This window comes from Scyliorhinus canicula, chromosome 2, assembly GCF_902713615.1.
Source record: "Scyliorhinus canicula chromosome 2, sScyCan1.1, whole genome shotgun sequence".
NCBI classification, from domain to species: domain Eukaryota; kingdom Metazoa; phylum Chordata; class Chondrichthyes; order Carcharhiniformes; family Scyliorhinidae; genus Scyliorhinus; species Scyliorhinus canicula.
The window spans coordinates 10,877,872-10,894,150 of record NC_052147.1 but is presented as its reverse complement, the minus strand read 5'-3'; the positions used below and the strand labels follow the sequence as shown (position 1 = coordinate 10,894,150).

Below are 16,279 nucleotides of genomic sequence, written 5' to 3'. Positions count from 1 at the left end.
CCTTTGATGATGTCCGGCTTTACATCTGGTTAGTCATAGGGGTATACAGAACAGAAAAGACCCTTCAGCCCATCGTGTCTGCGCCAGTCAAAAACAACCACCCAAGTATTTTAATCCCATTTTCCAGCACTTAGCCCACAGCCTTGTTTGCCTTGGCATCGCAAGTGCACATCTAAATACTTTTTAATGTTAGAAGGATCTCTACTGTACCACCCTCTCAGGCAGGATTCCAGACTCCCACCACCCTCTGGGTGAAAAGGTTTTCCTCACATCCCCTCTAAACCTCCTGCCCCTTACCTTAAATCTATGCCCCCTGGTGATTGATCCCTCCACTAAGGTGAAAAGCTTCTTCCTGTCTACTCTATCTATGCCCTTCATAATTGTATACATCTCAGTCATGTCTCCACACAGTCTCCTCTGCTCAAAGAGAAAAAAAAACATCTATCCAATCTCTCTTCATAACTAAAATACTCCAGCCCAGATAACATCCTGGTAAAGGGCAGCACGGTAGCATTGTGGATAGCATAATTGCTTCACAGCTCCAGGGTCCCAGGTTCGATTCCGGCTTGGGTCACTGTCTGTGCGGAGTCTGCACATCCTCCCCGTGTGTGCGTGGGTTTCCTCCAGGTGCTCCGGTTTCCTCCCACAATCCAAAGATGTGCAGGTTAGGTATATTGGCCATGCTAAATTGTCTTTAATGTCCAACATTGCCCTTAGTGTTGGGTGGGGTTACTGGGTTAAGCGGATAGGGTGGAGGTGTTGGCCTTGGGTAGGGTGCTCTTTCCAAGAGCCAGTGCAGATTCGATGGGCCGAATGGCCTCCTTCTGCACTGTAAATTCTATGATAAATTCTATGAAATCTCCTCTGCACCCTTTCAAGAGCTATCACATGCCTCCTATAATGTGGATTCCAGAACTGCACACAATACTCCAACTGTGGCCTAACCAATGTTTTATGTTGTTCCAGCATAATCCCCTGCTCTTAAACTCTTTGCCTCGGCTAATAAAGGCAAACATACCATATGCCTTCTTAACTACTGTATCTACGTGCCCTGCTACCTTAAGGGACCAGTGTACATGCATACCAAGGTCCCTCTGATCATCAATGCTTCCCAGGGTCCCGTCGTTTATCTTGTATTCCCTTGCCTTTTTTGTCCTGCCCAAGTGCACCACCTCACACCTATCCGGATTGAATTCCATTCCAAAGTTCAGGACAAGAGTAGCTGGGTTACAATCAGGAGAGGGCAAGGAAACAGACAGACAATGCAGGGATCCCCTGTGGCCTCTCCCCTTCAAAACAAGCATACCGCTTTGGATGCTGTTGGGGAGAGGGACCTACATGGGGAAGGCCATAGGGCCAGGTCTCTGGCGCCGAGTCTGGCTCTGTGGCTCAGAAGGGAAGGGGGGGAGAATAGAAAAGTGATAGTGATAGGAGACTCAATGGTTAGGGGAACGGATAGGAGATTCAGTGGTCGCGAACGAGACTCCCGGAAGGTATGTTGCCTGCCGTGTGCCAGGGTCAGTGATGTCTCGGATCAAATCTACAGGATTCTTAAGGTGGAGGGGGAGCAACCAGAAGTCGTGGTTCACATTGGCTAAGAAAAAAGAAAAGGATCTAAAAAGTGATTTTAGGGAGTTAGGTTGGAAGCTAAAGAGCAGGACGAGCAGAGTAGTAATCTCAGGATTGCTACCAGTGCCACGTGCTAGTGAGGCAAGGAACAGAGAGTGAGTGCAGCTGAACACGTGGCTACAGGACTGGTGTAGGAGCGAAGGCTTCAGATATGTAGATCATTGGGTTGCCTTCTAGGGAAGGTGGGACCTGTACATAAGGGAAGGGTTGCACCTAAACAGAAAAGGCACCAGTATCCTGGGTGGGAGGTTTGCTAGAGCTCTTCGGGAGAATTTAAACTAGTTTGGCAGGGGGATGGGAACCAGAGCTTTGGATCAGAGGATAGGGTAGCTGTTGAACGGGCAAAAATAGTATGTAGTGAGTCTGTAAGGAAGGATAGACAGTTGATAGGGCAAAGTTGCACTCAGTGGGATGGTTAAAGTGTGTCTGTTTCAATGCAAGGAGTATCAGGAATAAGGGAGATGAATTTAGAGCATGGATCAGTACTCGGAACTACGATGTTATGGTCATTACGGAGACATGGATTTTACAGGGGCAGGGATGGTTGTTAGATGTTCCGGGGTTTAGCTGTTTTAAGAATAGGGAGGGAGGTTAAAGAGGAGGGGGAATGGCACTGTTAATTAGAGAGTGCATCACAGCTGCAGAAAAGGAGGTAGTCGAGGAGGGTTTGTCTACTGAGTCAGTACAGGTGGAAGTCAGAAACAAGAAAGGAGCAGACACTTTATTGGGAATTTTCTATAGACCCCCCCAATAGCAGCAGAGAGATGGAGGAACAGATTGGACGGCAGATCTTGGAAAGGTGCAGAAGTAACAGAGTTGTTGTCATGGATGACTTCAACTTACCTAATATTGACTGGAACCTCCTTAGTGCAAATGGTTTAGATGGAGAAGATTTTGTCAGGTGTGTCCAGGAAGGATTCCTGACTCAATATGTAGATAGGCCGACTAGTGGGGGAGGCCATATTGGATTTGGTATTTGGCAATGTATCAGGCCAGATGTCAGATGGCTCGGTGGGAGAGCATTTCGGTGACAGTGACCACAATTCCTCGACCTTTACCATATAGTTATGGAGAGGGATAGGAACAGACAGCCTGGGAAAGTATATAATTGGGAGAGGGGAAATTATACTGCTATTAGACAGGAGCTGGGGAGCGTAAATTGGGAACGCATGTTCTCAGGGAAATGCACAACAGTAATGTGGGGATTGTTTAAGGAGCACTTGCTGCGAGTGCTGAATAGTTTTGTCCCACTGACATGAGGAAGGAATGGTAAGGTGAAGGAGTTTTGGATGACAAGAGAAGTGGAGCTTCAAGTCAAGAAGAAGAAGAAGGAAGCTTATGTAAGGTTGAGGAAGCAAGGATCTGACTCGGCTCTAGAGGGTTACAAGGTAGCCGGGAAGGAACTCAAAAATGGACTTAGGAGAGCTAGAAGGGGGCATGAAAAAGCTCTGGCGAGAAGGATTAGGGAAAACCCCAAGTCATTCTATACTTATTTGAGAAATAAGAGGATCAGAGTGAGAGTAGGGCCGATCAGGGATAGTGGAGGAAACATATGCCTCGAGTCTGAGGACGTAGGGGAGGCCCTAAATGTATATTTTGCTTCAGTATTCACTAGAGAGAGGGACCTTGTTGCGCATGAGAACAGCATGAACCAGGTTAATAGGCGCAAACAGGTTGATATTAAAAGGAGGATGGCTGGAAATTTTGAAAAGCATCAGCATAGATAAGTCCCCTGGGACAGACGGGATACACCAAAGGTTACAACGGGAAGCAAGGGAGGAGATTGCTGCGCAGTTGGCGATGATCTTTGCTCCCTCACTCGCCACTGGAGTAGTACCGGATGATTGGTGGTTTACCAGGATGCTACCTGGACTGGAGGGCATGTCTTATGTAGAAAGGTTGAGGGAGCTAGGACTTTTCTCATTGAAGGGAAAAAGGAAGAGAGGTGACTTGATAGAAGTGTACAAGGTGATGAGAGGCATGGATAGAGTCGATAGCCAAGGTGATAAGAGGCATGGATAGAGTGGATAGCCAGGGACTTTTGCCCAGGCTGGAAGTGGCTGTCACGAGGGACATAATTTGAAGGTAATTGGAGGAAGGTATAGGGGAGATGTCAGATGTTGGTTCTTTACACAGGGAGTGGTGGGTAGGTACTGCCAATCGAGGTGGTGGAATCAGAGTCATTAGGGACATTTAAGCGATTCTTGGACAGGCACATGGACAGCAGTAAATTGAAGGGGTGTAGGTTAGGTTGATCTTAGATTAGGATAAGTGGTGGGCACAACATTGTGGGCCAAAGGGCCTGTACTGTGCTGTACTGTTCTATGTTCTAGTAATATTGGCCGGGATTCTCCCCTACCCGGCGGGGCGGGAGGTCCCGGCGTTGTGGAGTGGCGAGAACCACTCCGGCGTCGGGCCTCCCCAAAGGTGCGGAATCTCCATACCTTTAGGGGCTAGGCCCGCGCCGGAGTGGTTTACGCTATGCCGGCCGGCCTGAACAGCCTTTGGCGCCCTGTCAGCCGAGGCCGAAAGGCCTTGGCCGGCGGAAGTCCATGCATGCGCCGGAGCGTCAGCAGCTGCTGACATCATACCGGCGCATGCGCAGGGGAGGGGGTCTCTTCCGTCTCCACCATGGTGGAGACCGTGACAGAGGCGGAAGAAAAAGAGTGACCCAACGGCACAGGCCCGCCCGCCAATCGGCGGACCCCGATCGCGGGCCAGGCCACCGTGGGGGCACCCCCCCCCCCCCAGGGCCAGATCGCCCCACCCCCCCCCCGACCCGACGCCCGCCCGCGCCGCCAATCCCGCCGGCAGCAGACGTGCTTTGATTCCCGCCAGCGGGAAAGGCTAGTCAGCGGCGGGACTTCGGCCCATCGTGGGCCGGAGAATCGTCGCGGGGGGCCCGCCAACCAGCGCGGCGCGATTCCCACCCCCGCCAATTCCCCGGGGGGTCGGAGCATTCCGCCCATTATCTATTGCAACTGCCCATTACAATATCTATCTCATTACAATAACTATCCAATTAAATTGTCAGGCAGAGGTTAGATATTAACCAATAATAATAATTTTGAGTATCAGCCTTGGCTCAGTGTTAACAGTGTTACTTCTGTTTAAGAGGATCGTGGGCTCACATCTTGCTCCAGAGACCAGTACAACGCAAGGGCCGATGCTGCACTGTTGAAAGTGGCCTTTTTTGGATGAAATGTTACACTCCATGCCTTCCCTCTCAGGCGGATTTAAAAGGTCCCATAGCCCCATCTGAAGACAAGCAGGATGTTTTTCCACGGTCCTGGCTAATAGAAAACCCTCAACTGACATGACTAAAACAGTTTATCTGGTCATGTATCTCAGTACTATTCTTAAATCTTAAAATTCTTCAAACTAGTCTTAAATGCGCACAGATTGACAGTTACATTGGCCTCCAATACTGACCGCATTTCTGAACTCAGTGAAACACTCGGTTGTTAATCAGAAAGCTTCTGCTCAACAAGGGTCAAAATGTTCATTTTGGTAGCACGGCTCAAAGTGTTGAATGGTTTACTCTATTCCTATGTTCAAAAATGTTTAATAGGCTGTGAAGCGCTTTGGGATGCCCTGAGGACGCATTATAATTGAGAGATTTGCTTCTTTCTTTCAACATCAAAACCAAATGAGAAATACATTTAATACTTTTAAAACCGTACCTTAATAAGAAAAATCTTTCTCTTGCCAACTACCCTTACCTTTAGCTCACATACGTTATTCTCCAATTTATCCCGTTCTTGTTGAAATTCTTGAAGCACTTCCTGCATATTCTTTTCATGTTTAGTTCTTAATGTTTGCATCTCTGATCTGATACCCGCAAGTTCTTGTTGGTGTGCATCTCGCTCCAGCTTCAATTGGCTGTTAATGGAAGCAAGCTCGTCTTGGACAAAAGCCTGTTTTGCCTGGGCTTCCAAGATGCTCTTTCTAATCTCCTTACTGGATATCTCTTCCGCAGCTAGTTTAGTACTAAGCTCAGATCGAATGGCGCTTAGCTCAGAGATCATTCGCTGCATTTCCAAGAGCTTCTTCTGATCGTTTTCATTCTGCCTGCTCAAGGCCACAAACTCGTCCTCCAGCTGCTGCTTCCCTTCTTTGGTCTGCATGTGCAACATGCACTGCTTGCACAAGTCATCCTCCAGTTTGCTCAAAGACTCCTTCGAATCTCGCAGCTTTCCATCCAGGTCCAGCAGCCCCGACTTCAACTCATTGAGCTCCACATCCTTCCGCCGCATTTCTTCCTCCTGCTGCACCCGTTTGAGTATGACATCGTTGAGTTCCTTACGGAGGTTCTCTATCTGACGCACGGCCACCGTTTGTTGACCCTGGAATGCTTCTTTCTCTTTATTTGCTTGGTTGTATTGCTCCGTCCATTGATCAGTGATCTCCTTCTGCTTTTCCATATCACGCTCCAACTTCTTGCATTTAATTTTCCACTGTCTGATAGACTCCTGAGCTTTTGTTTTCAATTCTTCTTTCTTCTTTTCGCTGTCCTGTCGAAGCACTTCTACTTCTTTCAACTGGGCCCTGCATCTGTCAGTTTCCCTGCTAGACTCCTGCAGCTGACGGGCTAGATCTACAATCTCCAAACCTGCAGATTTACGATTCTGCATGCAGTCATCATAGCGGTTCTGGATTTCCTGGAGTTGGCTCAACATCCTCAATTGCTGCTTCTCTCTCTTCTCTAAGTCTGAACTGAGAGCCTTTAAAAGCAACAAAAGAATATCATCAGTTTATAGTCTATAAACAATGCCCACCCATTCAAGCAATTAGAATTTCATACTGACCAATACTGCTTTTCACTTGTGCATTATCTGCAGGTATTATATCTGCACATATTAATTGCCAGATAACAATGGTGATAACATGTCATTACTTTAGCTCGAAACATTTGCCTTAAAGCCTTTCCAGATATCCTAATTGTTTCTTCTGGCCATGCCTGACATGTTAACTCTAACTGATTAAAGGAAAGAGTTTGGACCCCAAACTTGATTGATGTTGAAGTTTAGTTAATATTTTATTGAATCAATGCCTCATCCTGCACCTTATGTTCTTATGTCCTAAACCATGCAGGTTTGGAAAGTCTTCAGGTCTATGCTTTGTTAGTCAATCCCACCCAAGGCTTTGATTTGATTTGATTTATTAGTGTTGCATGTATTAGTATACAGTGAAAAGTTTGCATGCTGTACAAACAATGCATACTGTAGATAGGGAAGGAAGGAGAGACTGGAGAATATAATGTTAGTTATAGCAAGGTGTAAAGAAAGGATCAACTTAATGCGAGGTAGGTCCATTCAAAAGTCTGATGGCAGTAGGGAACAAGCTGATCTTGAGTCGGTTGTTTTGTGACCTCAAACTTTGGTATCTTTTTCCTGACGAAAGAAGGTGGAAGAGAGTATGTCCGGGGTGCGTGGGGTCCTTAATTATGCTGGCTGACTTTCTGAGGCAGCGGGAATTATAGATAGAGTCAATGGATGGGAAGCTGATTTGCGTGATGGACTGGGCTACATTCACGACCTTTTGTAGTTTCCTGCAGTCTTGGGCAAAGCAGGATCCATGCCAAGCTGTGATACAACCAGAAAGAATGCTTTCTATGGTGTATCTGTAGAAGTTGGCGAGAGTCATAGCTGACATGCTAAATTTCCTTAGTCTTCTGAGAAAGTAGTCGTTGGTGGGCTTTCTTAACTATAGTGTCGGCATGGGGGGACCAGGACAGGCTGTTGGTGATCTGTACATCTAAAAACTTGAAGCTCTCGACCCTTACTATTTCGTTCCCATGTTCTCCACTACGCTTCCTAAAGTCGATGACAATCTCCTTCGTTTTGTTGACATTGAGAGAGATTATTGCCGTCGAACAAGTTCACCAGATTCTCTATCACATTCCTGTACTCTGTCTCGTCATTGTTTGAAATCCGACCCACTACGGTGGTGTCATCAGCAAATTTGAAAATCAAGTTGGAGGGGAATTTGGCCACACAGTCATAGGTGTATAAGGAGTATAGTAGGGGGCTGAGGACAAAGCCTTGTGGGGCACCGGTGTTGAGGATGACCGTGGAGGAGGTGTTGTTGCCTATCTTTACTGATTGTGGCCTGTGGGTTAGAAAGTTCAGGATCCAGTCGCAGAGGGAGGAGCCGAGGCCAAGACCACAAAGTTTGGAGATGAGTTGCGTAGGAATGATGGTGTTGAAGGCTGAGCTGTAGTCGATAATTAGGAGTCTGACATAGGTGTCTGTGTTATCTAAACAGTGATGAACATATTATATTTGGCCTCAACACTCTTGTAAAAGGACAAATTAAAAAGAAAAATTCAGCCAGTTCTTCCGCTTCTAATCTGCACATAATTATTTGGAAGGGACAGGGTTAGGGCCACTGTGATCTCCAAGGAGAAATTCATGTAATCTACCTACTATCTCAGTTGATGCAACTAGAAAAAACAATACACACCATTCCATTTTCAAAAATCATTTTGTATTCCTACCAAGTACTAGGTTGTCAGTGACTCATTGGGCTTTCTGCACCAGGGGTGCACTGCTAAAGCTATCTTCAAAGAGACAAAGAAGTTGGGTGTTTAATCACCATTTGACCATGCTGCATATTTAGTCAATATTATTTTAAAATATATTGACTCGGATTTTGCAGTGGTAAAGATGGCAAAACTCTGGCTCACCATCATTACTCCAAAGCAACTTCCGGAATCCGTGCACAGACTGAATAACACGGAAATTCAGAAGTTATAGTCTACACTAGACATAACACCAGGCTGCAATCATGGAAATCAAAGGAAGTCATAAGAACATCCATTCTAATGCGGTTAATCTCACAGTAATACCCTTGATAAAGTTACACTTTATTGTTTTTTTTTATAAATTTAGATTACCCAATTATTTTTTTCCAATTAAGGGGCAATTTACCGTGGCCAATCCACCTACCCTGCACATTTTTGGGTTGTGGGGGCGAAACCCACGCAGACACGGGAAGAATGTGCAAACTCCACACGGACAGTGACCCAGAGCCGGGATCGAACCTGGGACCTCAGCGCCGTGAGGCGGTTGTGCTAACCACTAGGCCACCGTGCTGCCCCCACTTTATTGTTTTTAACGGCATACTAATTTTATAATTACTACCAAACACCTTCAAATGGTCCTGAAAAGCTAATTCTATAGTTGCAGAATGTCAAATTATAAGAATTTCTACTTATTTTATTATCTCCATTTCAGTTCCATCTCTTTTTTATTTTAAGTGCACAATTCTTTTTTCCCCCCAATTAAGGCACAATTTAGTGTGGACAATCCACCTACCCTGCTACATTCCAGCGCCTGTTCGGGTACACAGAAGGAGAATTCAGAATGTCCAATTCACCTAACAGCACGTCTTTCGGGACTTGTGGGAGGAAACCGGAGCACAGGAGGAAACCTACGCAGACACGAGGAGAACTTGCAGACTTCGCACAGACAGTGACTTGAGCCGGGAATCGAACCTGGGACCTTGGCGCTGTGAAGCAACAGTGCTAGCTACTGTGTTACCGTGCCACCAACGTGACTGATTGCTTAGCCTGCCTGCTATCATCACTACCGCTGAGAGAACCAAGACATCCCCCTTGACCTGGTACCAAATTTAAAATACCATTGGGAAAGGAGAAAACTAAGCCACAGAGATCACTACATTGTTCTGCAGTTTAATTCAAGCTCAGTCACATGCGCCGTTGATTGAAAATCCCTGCCATTAAGTCAAACAATTGTGGCATTAAAACAAACACATTAAACAGAAGGATAGAGAAAAAACATTTTTAAATATATGCATAACGGGTTCAATTTTAAGCATGCCGAAGAGGAAAAAATATATCTGATCAAAGACATGGGAAAAAAAGATCATGATTAAGAATTGAATTTAATTATTTTCAAGTACAAAGACAAAACATGGCTTTCCACCTTAATGCCAGCTTAAATTCCTTATTCCAGGTTGTTGAAAATTACTTTAGCATCTGTATCCTGATACATTTTATGTAAAAGGCAGCAACTCAACATAGGACATCCTGGATGGACTAGGAGGTCATTTCCAGATATGACTTTCCATCCTCCGCTCACATTGCTTTGGCCCTCAGTAGATCACCAAACCCCAGAATATGGCCATTGATTTGATTTCTGTTTCGCCACTTGCAACCATAGCCAGGAATGAGATTTATAACACTAAATTTAACAATGCCATATATGTAGGTCACTCCTACTGAAGTAACAGTCAGTCATTTCATAAGTGATTAGATATTATCTGTTCACGATGATAGCTGCTTAGACCTATTTTCCTACTTGAGGGGGGATATTTCCAGCAGATGCCAAGGAGGTTTGGAGCAGGGCAGAAATTCTGTCTGTCCCTGGATGTACTCCTCATCCTATCCAATTGTATGGGTCAGAGTATTTGTGTACTGTCCATAGGCATCTGCACCATTTGTGGTGAAAAACAGACGCCCACCTCAAGAGGAACTACGGGTAGAGTTCAACGGATCACAAGTAGGCTGCCTTTGGACATATACATATACTTTTTTTAATGTTTTTACTGGCATTTTCAATTTTACAGAGTAAAACTTTTGTGTCCGAATTTACAATTTATACAGCTTCTTATTTACATACATATTTCTTGGTATATCTTCTCCCCCTCCCCCCCCCCCCCCCCCCCCCCCCCCTCCCTGGTATCCCCCTCTTCCGACCTCGGTGTTCTATTACTGAGCTCCTGTTCTTTTTTTTTCTTTCCCCCCCCCCATTCTGTGTTTTGTGTTGCTGGCCTTGTGGGTTCGCGGGGGAGGAGGCCTTACTGCCCCCTCTCATATACATATACAACCATAAACCCTGGTCCATGATCTGTGCTTCTAGCAAACCTTGCAACTGACTGCAGTAAGAAAATAAAAATTGTTTCCACTTTTGAATTTTCTTTCATTCATTTACAGGATGGGGGAGTCGCTGGCTGGGGCAGCATCTATCGTCTGTCCCCAACTGCCCTCCATTTCAGACGGCACTTGAGAGTCAACCACATTGCTGTGGACCTGGAGTCACCTGTAGGCCAGGCCAGTTAAAGATGGAGGTAAATGAAGAAGGACCGAGCAGAATGAGGTCCCATCTCTCACCCACTCCGAATACAGCAGCATACTGAAATATATTGTGCAGATTTGTTGAAAACAGAAAATGCAATGAGAAAAACAAATAAAAGGCACTTCTATTATTATTAAATATTATTAAAAGAAGGTAGTTGGCTACAAAATAACAGTCCCCTTAAACCTTCATTTTGTAGGTGGAAAAATATGCTGAGGACAAACGTTAAATATAAAAATGTATAATAGAATCAAATTAAACAAGCATACACGTGTTTTTTTAAACAACATAATACACACTCCTATGAAATATTAGTTTGATGACAAAGAAGTGTCAAGAACATGTTGAAGGATTAGTGGCCAATTACTTATCTGCGTTCAGCAGACTTGTTCAAACAAAAAACAAAACAAACTGAGAAAATGGATTGCTGGATAATTCTATTGATCTTTCGACACTCAACCTGGTCCTGCATTACTTGGGACTCCGCTGCTTTAAATTATCGCTACGCATGATCTATTCCCTTGGAATGAAAAATTGCTTTCATACAAAATGCACGCTGGATGGAAGCTGTACTACTTAGTCGCATGCCTGCTGCTCCCTCGGATTATGAAAGCTCTATACTGGGTTTGCCAAGCACCTACCATAGTACACTAGTCCATTTAGGAGGGAAAACACTGTTAGGACAGTGTGCAGAAATTTACCCTGCACCTTAGAGATGTGTTGTGTACAACTGCTATACAAAAGCAGGATGTTGCTTATTCAAATGGCATGCAGCCTAATGTAACAGGCAGACAGAGTTAGAAGGGTAAAATGATGAAATCTATTATCACGGGTTCACTTGAAGATTACCTATAAAAAAAACAAGAAATTGTATTCAATGTGGATTCACAAGTGGAAGATTCTGTCTGACCCACATTTTTGAGTAAATTACATCCCAAATGGATAACAGTCAGCTCTATGATTTGTTGTGTCTAGACTCTTAAGTTTTTAACAAAGTTCCATCTTAAAGGTTCCTAATTAAGTTCAAAGTTGGAGGAAGTAGGACATAGCTTGAGATAAGAATAAAATATTGGCTAAAGAATAAGAAACAATGGCACTTGTTTTGAGGCATTGTTAAGAGTGGGTGGGGATGCAAAATACAAATGGGGTGCCCCAGTGATCAGTTTTGATACCATTACCGCTCCTAGTTTACAGCAAAGGCTTTGGCCCTGACACTATCCTATCTGTGGTGTTCAAAAGGTATGGCCTGGAACTAGTTGTGTCCCTAATGAGCTGACCCACAACAGCTACAACACTGGCATCCACCCAACAGTGTCGAAAATTGCTCAGGTATGCCCAGTCTATAAATAGCAGGACAAATCAAAACCAACCAATTACCAGCCTATCGGTCTACTCCCAATCATCAGCCAAGTGATGGAAGGTGCAGTTGACAATGCTATCAAGCTCACTCACCAATAGCCAACTACCTTTGGCTCCTACCAGGATCATTCAGCTCCAGACCTCATTATAGTCTTGGACCAAACTTGGATTAGAGAGCAGAATGGTGAGATAAGACTGACTCCCTTGAAATTAAGGCAACAGCAAGAAGCCCAATTAGAATTTATGTCAATGGGAATCAGGGGAAATAGCCTCTGCTGGTTTAAGTAATAGCTAGTACAAGCGGCCATGGTTGTTGTTGGAGGCCAATGATCTCAGCCAGAGGACATCACTGCTGGAGCTTCTCAGCAGAGTGTCCTAGCCCCAACCATCTTCAGCTGCTTCATCAATGACCTTTCCTACAACACAAGTACAAATGTTCACAGATTACTACGCCTGCATACAGCAAGGCCAGGACAATATTCAGGCATGGCCTGATCAGTGACAAATAATATTCCCATTGCATACGTTCAAGTAGTGACCATCTCCGACTAGAGAAAGTCAAACCACCTCCCTGACATCCATTGTCAAATAGTCCACCAACATTCTAGGTGTCATCATTGACTGGGAACTGGTCTGGACCAACCATTCAATACAGGAGCAGGCCAAAGATTGGGTATTCTGGAGTGAGTTGCTCTTGACCATTGTTTCCTCTAATTATGTTTTTCAAGTGCACAAGTGATTTCTTTAAGTGTGCAGGTCTGGCCTGCCCATGCGCAGTAATTTAAGGGGGCTGATTTGTGCATGGCTGGCGTGGCAACCTTTCATTTGCAACTGCAAAGCTTAAAAGGAATGTCATTACTCCAAAGTCATCAACACAATCCATCATTTACAAGGCACAACCCAAAACGTAGAGCATTCCCCACTTGCCTGTACGAGTGCAGCTCTAACATCACTCAAGAAGGTCAATACCATCTGGAACAAAGTATTCCACATGATTGGCTCATCATTCACCACCTTAAACATTAACTTCCTCCACCACTAGCTCATCTTGTATGAAGAACATACCAGCAACAACTCACTAGCCTTCTTCGACAGCAACTCCCAAAACTCTTGATCTCTGCTAACCAGAAGGTCAAGGGCAGCAGATGCATGGGAAAACCGCCATCTCCAAGTTCCCCTTCAAGTCACACAAAATCTTGAATTGGTAACATATTGCTGTTCCTTCATCAGCGTTGGGTCAAAACCTTGAACTTCCCCCATCTGATAGCACTCTGGAAGCACACTGACCACATGCACTGTAACAGAACATAATGGCACACCACCATCTTCTCAAGGACAATATGGGGTTGGCCTTGCTATTGTGGCCACATCCCATAAATTAATTTTAAAATAATAATGAGTTACACTCAGACAGAGCAAACTGGTCAAATTTGACACTCAGATTAGAAAGGGCAACTGAATTTAGAGGAGGCAGCTCAGATATTACTTAACGAGCCTAAATATGCAATATGAACAGATTACATTTAATGCAGACAAGCATAAATCAATAAAACACATCAGAAAGGTAAAAAAACTCACATGCATTCCATGAATGACATTGAAATGGCGAAGGATATAGCTGAGAGACCTAGAACTTCTAAGACACCACTTTCAACACATCCAACTGATGCACAACAACAATCAATAAAGCTAACAGAAAATTGAATGAAATAACCAAAACAGTGAGATACAAGTTCAAAGAAGTCACAATCGTGCTATAATAATGCTTATGTAGGTGATGGGTGAAGATCAGACAGGGTTCGTGAGAGGGAGGCAGCTGTTTTCAAATGTTAGAAGGGTATTGAACGTGGTTATGGTACCGGCGGAGGGGAAGGAAACAGAGGTGGTTGTGGCATTGGACGCTGAGAATGCGTTTGACCGGATAGAATAGGGGTACTTGATGGCAGTTCTGGAGCGGTTTGGGATTGGACCAAGATTTGTGGACTGGGTAAAGCTACTATATAAGGAGCCGAGGGCGAGTGTCCGCACAAATAATATCAGCTCGAGATACTTTTCACTCCACCGTGGGACTATGCCCCCCCCCCCCCGCTGTTTGCACTCGCGATTGAGCCGTTGGCCATCGCATTAAGAAGTTAGGGGGTATGGAAAGGAATAGTGCGGGGGGAGGGGGAGGAGGACAGAGCACAGGGTGTCCTTATATGCCGATGACTTGCTGTTATACGTGTCGGAACAGGGTATGTCAATAGGGGGAATATTGGAGCTGCTTCGGGTGTTTGGGTCTTTCTCGGGGGTACAAACTAAATCTAGACAAGAGTGAGTATTTTATGGTGTCTCGGCCGGGGGTGGGGCAGGGGTGGGAGGGCTGACATTCTGTAGGGCAGGGACTCACTTTAGACACCTGGGGGTGCAGGTACCCCTTTCTCCAGTCCCCCTGTCGTCAGCACCTCCTCCAGCAGGTGTTGGGGGGCTCCGCAGGTACAACATTTCTAGTTTGGTGGGAAGAGTTAAAGTTGATCTGGCAAGGTGGGGTGGCCTCCCTCTGTCATTGGCGGGTCGGGTACAGGCAGTTAAAATGAACGTGTTGCCGCAATTTCTGCACCGACCCACTTAAGACCTCACTTCCACCCTATCCCCATAACCCAATAACCCCTCCTAACCTTTTTGGTCAATTTATCATGGCCAATCCACCTAACCTGCATGTCTTTGGACTGTGGGAAGAAACCGGAGCACCCAGAGGAAACCCACACAGACACGGGGAGAATGTGCAGACTCCGCACAGACAGTGACCCAGAAGGGAACCGAGCCTGGAACCCTGGCGCTGTGAAGCCACAGTGCTATCTACTTTTGCTACCGTGCTGCTCTCTCCACCTTGTGCCCTTGCGTGGTGGGAGTACCTGTTGGAATTCTTGACACTTGAGAAGGTTAAGTTTGAACTGAGAGGAAGGATGGAGGGGTTCTACAATTCATGGGCATTATTCATTATGCTCTTTCAAGAACTGGATAACATCGAACATTAGTTGGGGGGGTGGTTGGGAGGGTTGGGGGAGGGGGACTGTGTGTGTTAATGGTGACTATGGGTGAATCCTGATTCCTTTTTGTCATTTGTTTATGTGAACATGCGGGCTAATGTTTGGGGCTTGGTGGGAGGATGGCATCATTGTTATTGATATGGAGATTGACATATTTGTTACTGATTATTGTTTATTGTTGGTGGGTGTAAATTTGGGAGAAAATGCGAAAAAGGAAGAGAATTTTTTAAAAATTGAAAATTAATAAAGTTTTGGTCGGAACAGACCTCGAGTTCTGTGTCCGATTCCAGTCATCAAGACACAATAGAGACAGTGAAATTTGGCTGTACGAGGAAGCCCTGTAATACTAATCCATATTGATACAGAGGTCTGACATTTGCCTCACAAGCTAGAATTTTCAGCCTCGAGAAGTGACCTCAGACAGCTGATCTTTGAGGCAAATCAGGTCAGATGGTAAACGGCATCCAAAAGTTAATTCAGGATAAACATATTAAATTGGGAGAGTATAACATGGGGCACAAGTTAACAATAATAAAAGATAAATTTAAGCTTAATATCAGGGAGTTCTTCTATGCTGAGGAAACAACCAACATGGGCATTGGGAACCGTGGAGCAATTTACTAACCAACTGGATCCTAGGTAAGGAGGCTTCAGGGTCATTCTGCATGGATGAATGAAGATGGGCCAAAACACATTCCCCATTCATAATAACACTACTATCACCATATTGCCATTTACTGCATCGTGCTATGTACAAGTAGAGTCTGCATTTGCCCGCATAACAATTAGATTACAAAGTATTTCTTGCACTTCGAGATACTTCTGAAAGACGCTACATCAAGACAAACCTTTTTACAAATCTCATTTTGTAACTTTGGATTTCAGAAGTGTTAGCGGTTTCTTTTTTTTTTAAACGAAAGGAAGTCATAAGAAAAGCCGGGGGTGGTGGTGGGGGGCAGTGTACTGGGATGATGGATAGAAAAATAAATTACAGTAATTATTTAACGCAGGAAACTATTTGCCAACACGTAAAACGAACAGCGAAGCTTCGGAAAAATAAATCTTCAGCTGCTGGAGCCTTCTATATATTGACTGGTGTCAGCACTTTGCAAACACACATTGTAAGGGTGATTAGACCGCTGCTGTCACCATAGTAACCTC

At 44.9% G+C, this 16,279-nt stretch overlaps 1 protein-coding gene across 3 annotated transcripts in view; it reads right to left on the bottom strand.

The window, feature by feature from the left end:
- Nucleotides 1-16,279, bottom strand: part of LOC119950823 (centrosomal protein of 128 kDa-like) — a 410,606-nt gene that overhangs the window by 268,009 nt on the left and 126,318 nt on the right. For all 3 annotated transcript variants that reach the window (XM_038773666.1, XM_038773649.1, XM_038773659.1), the window contains one exon: nucleotides 5,352-6,353. In XM_038773666.1, the coding sequence (XP_038629594.1) occupies nucleotides 5,352-6,353 (1,002 nt within the window). The remainder of the gene's footprint in view (nucleotides 1-5,351; nucleotides 6,354-16,279) is intronic.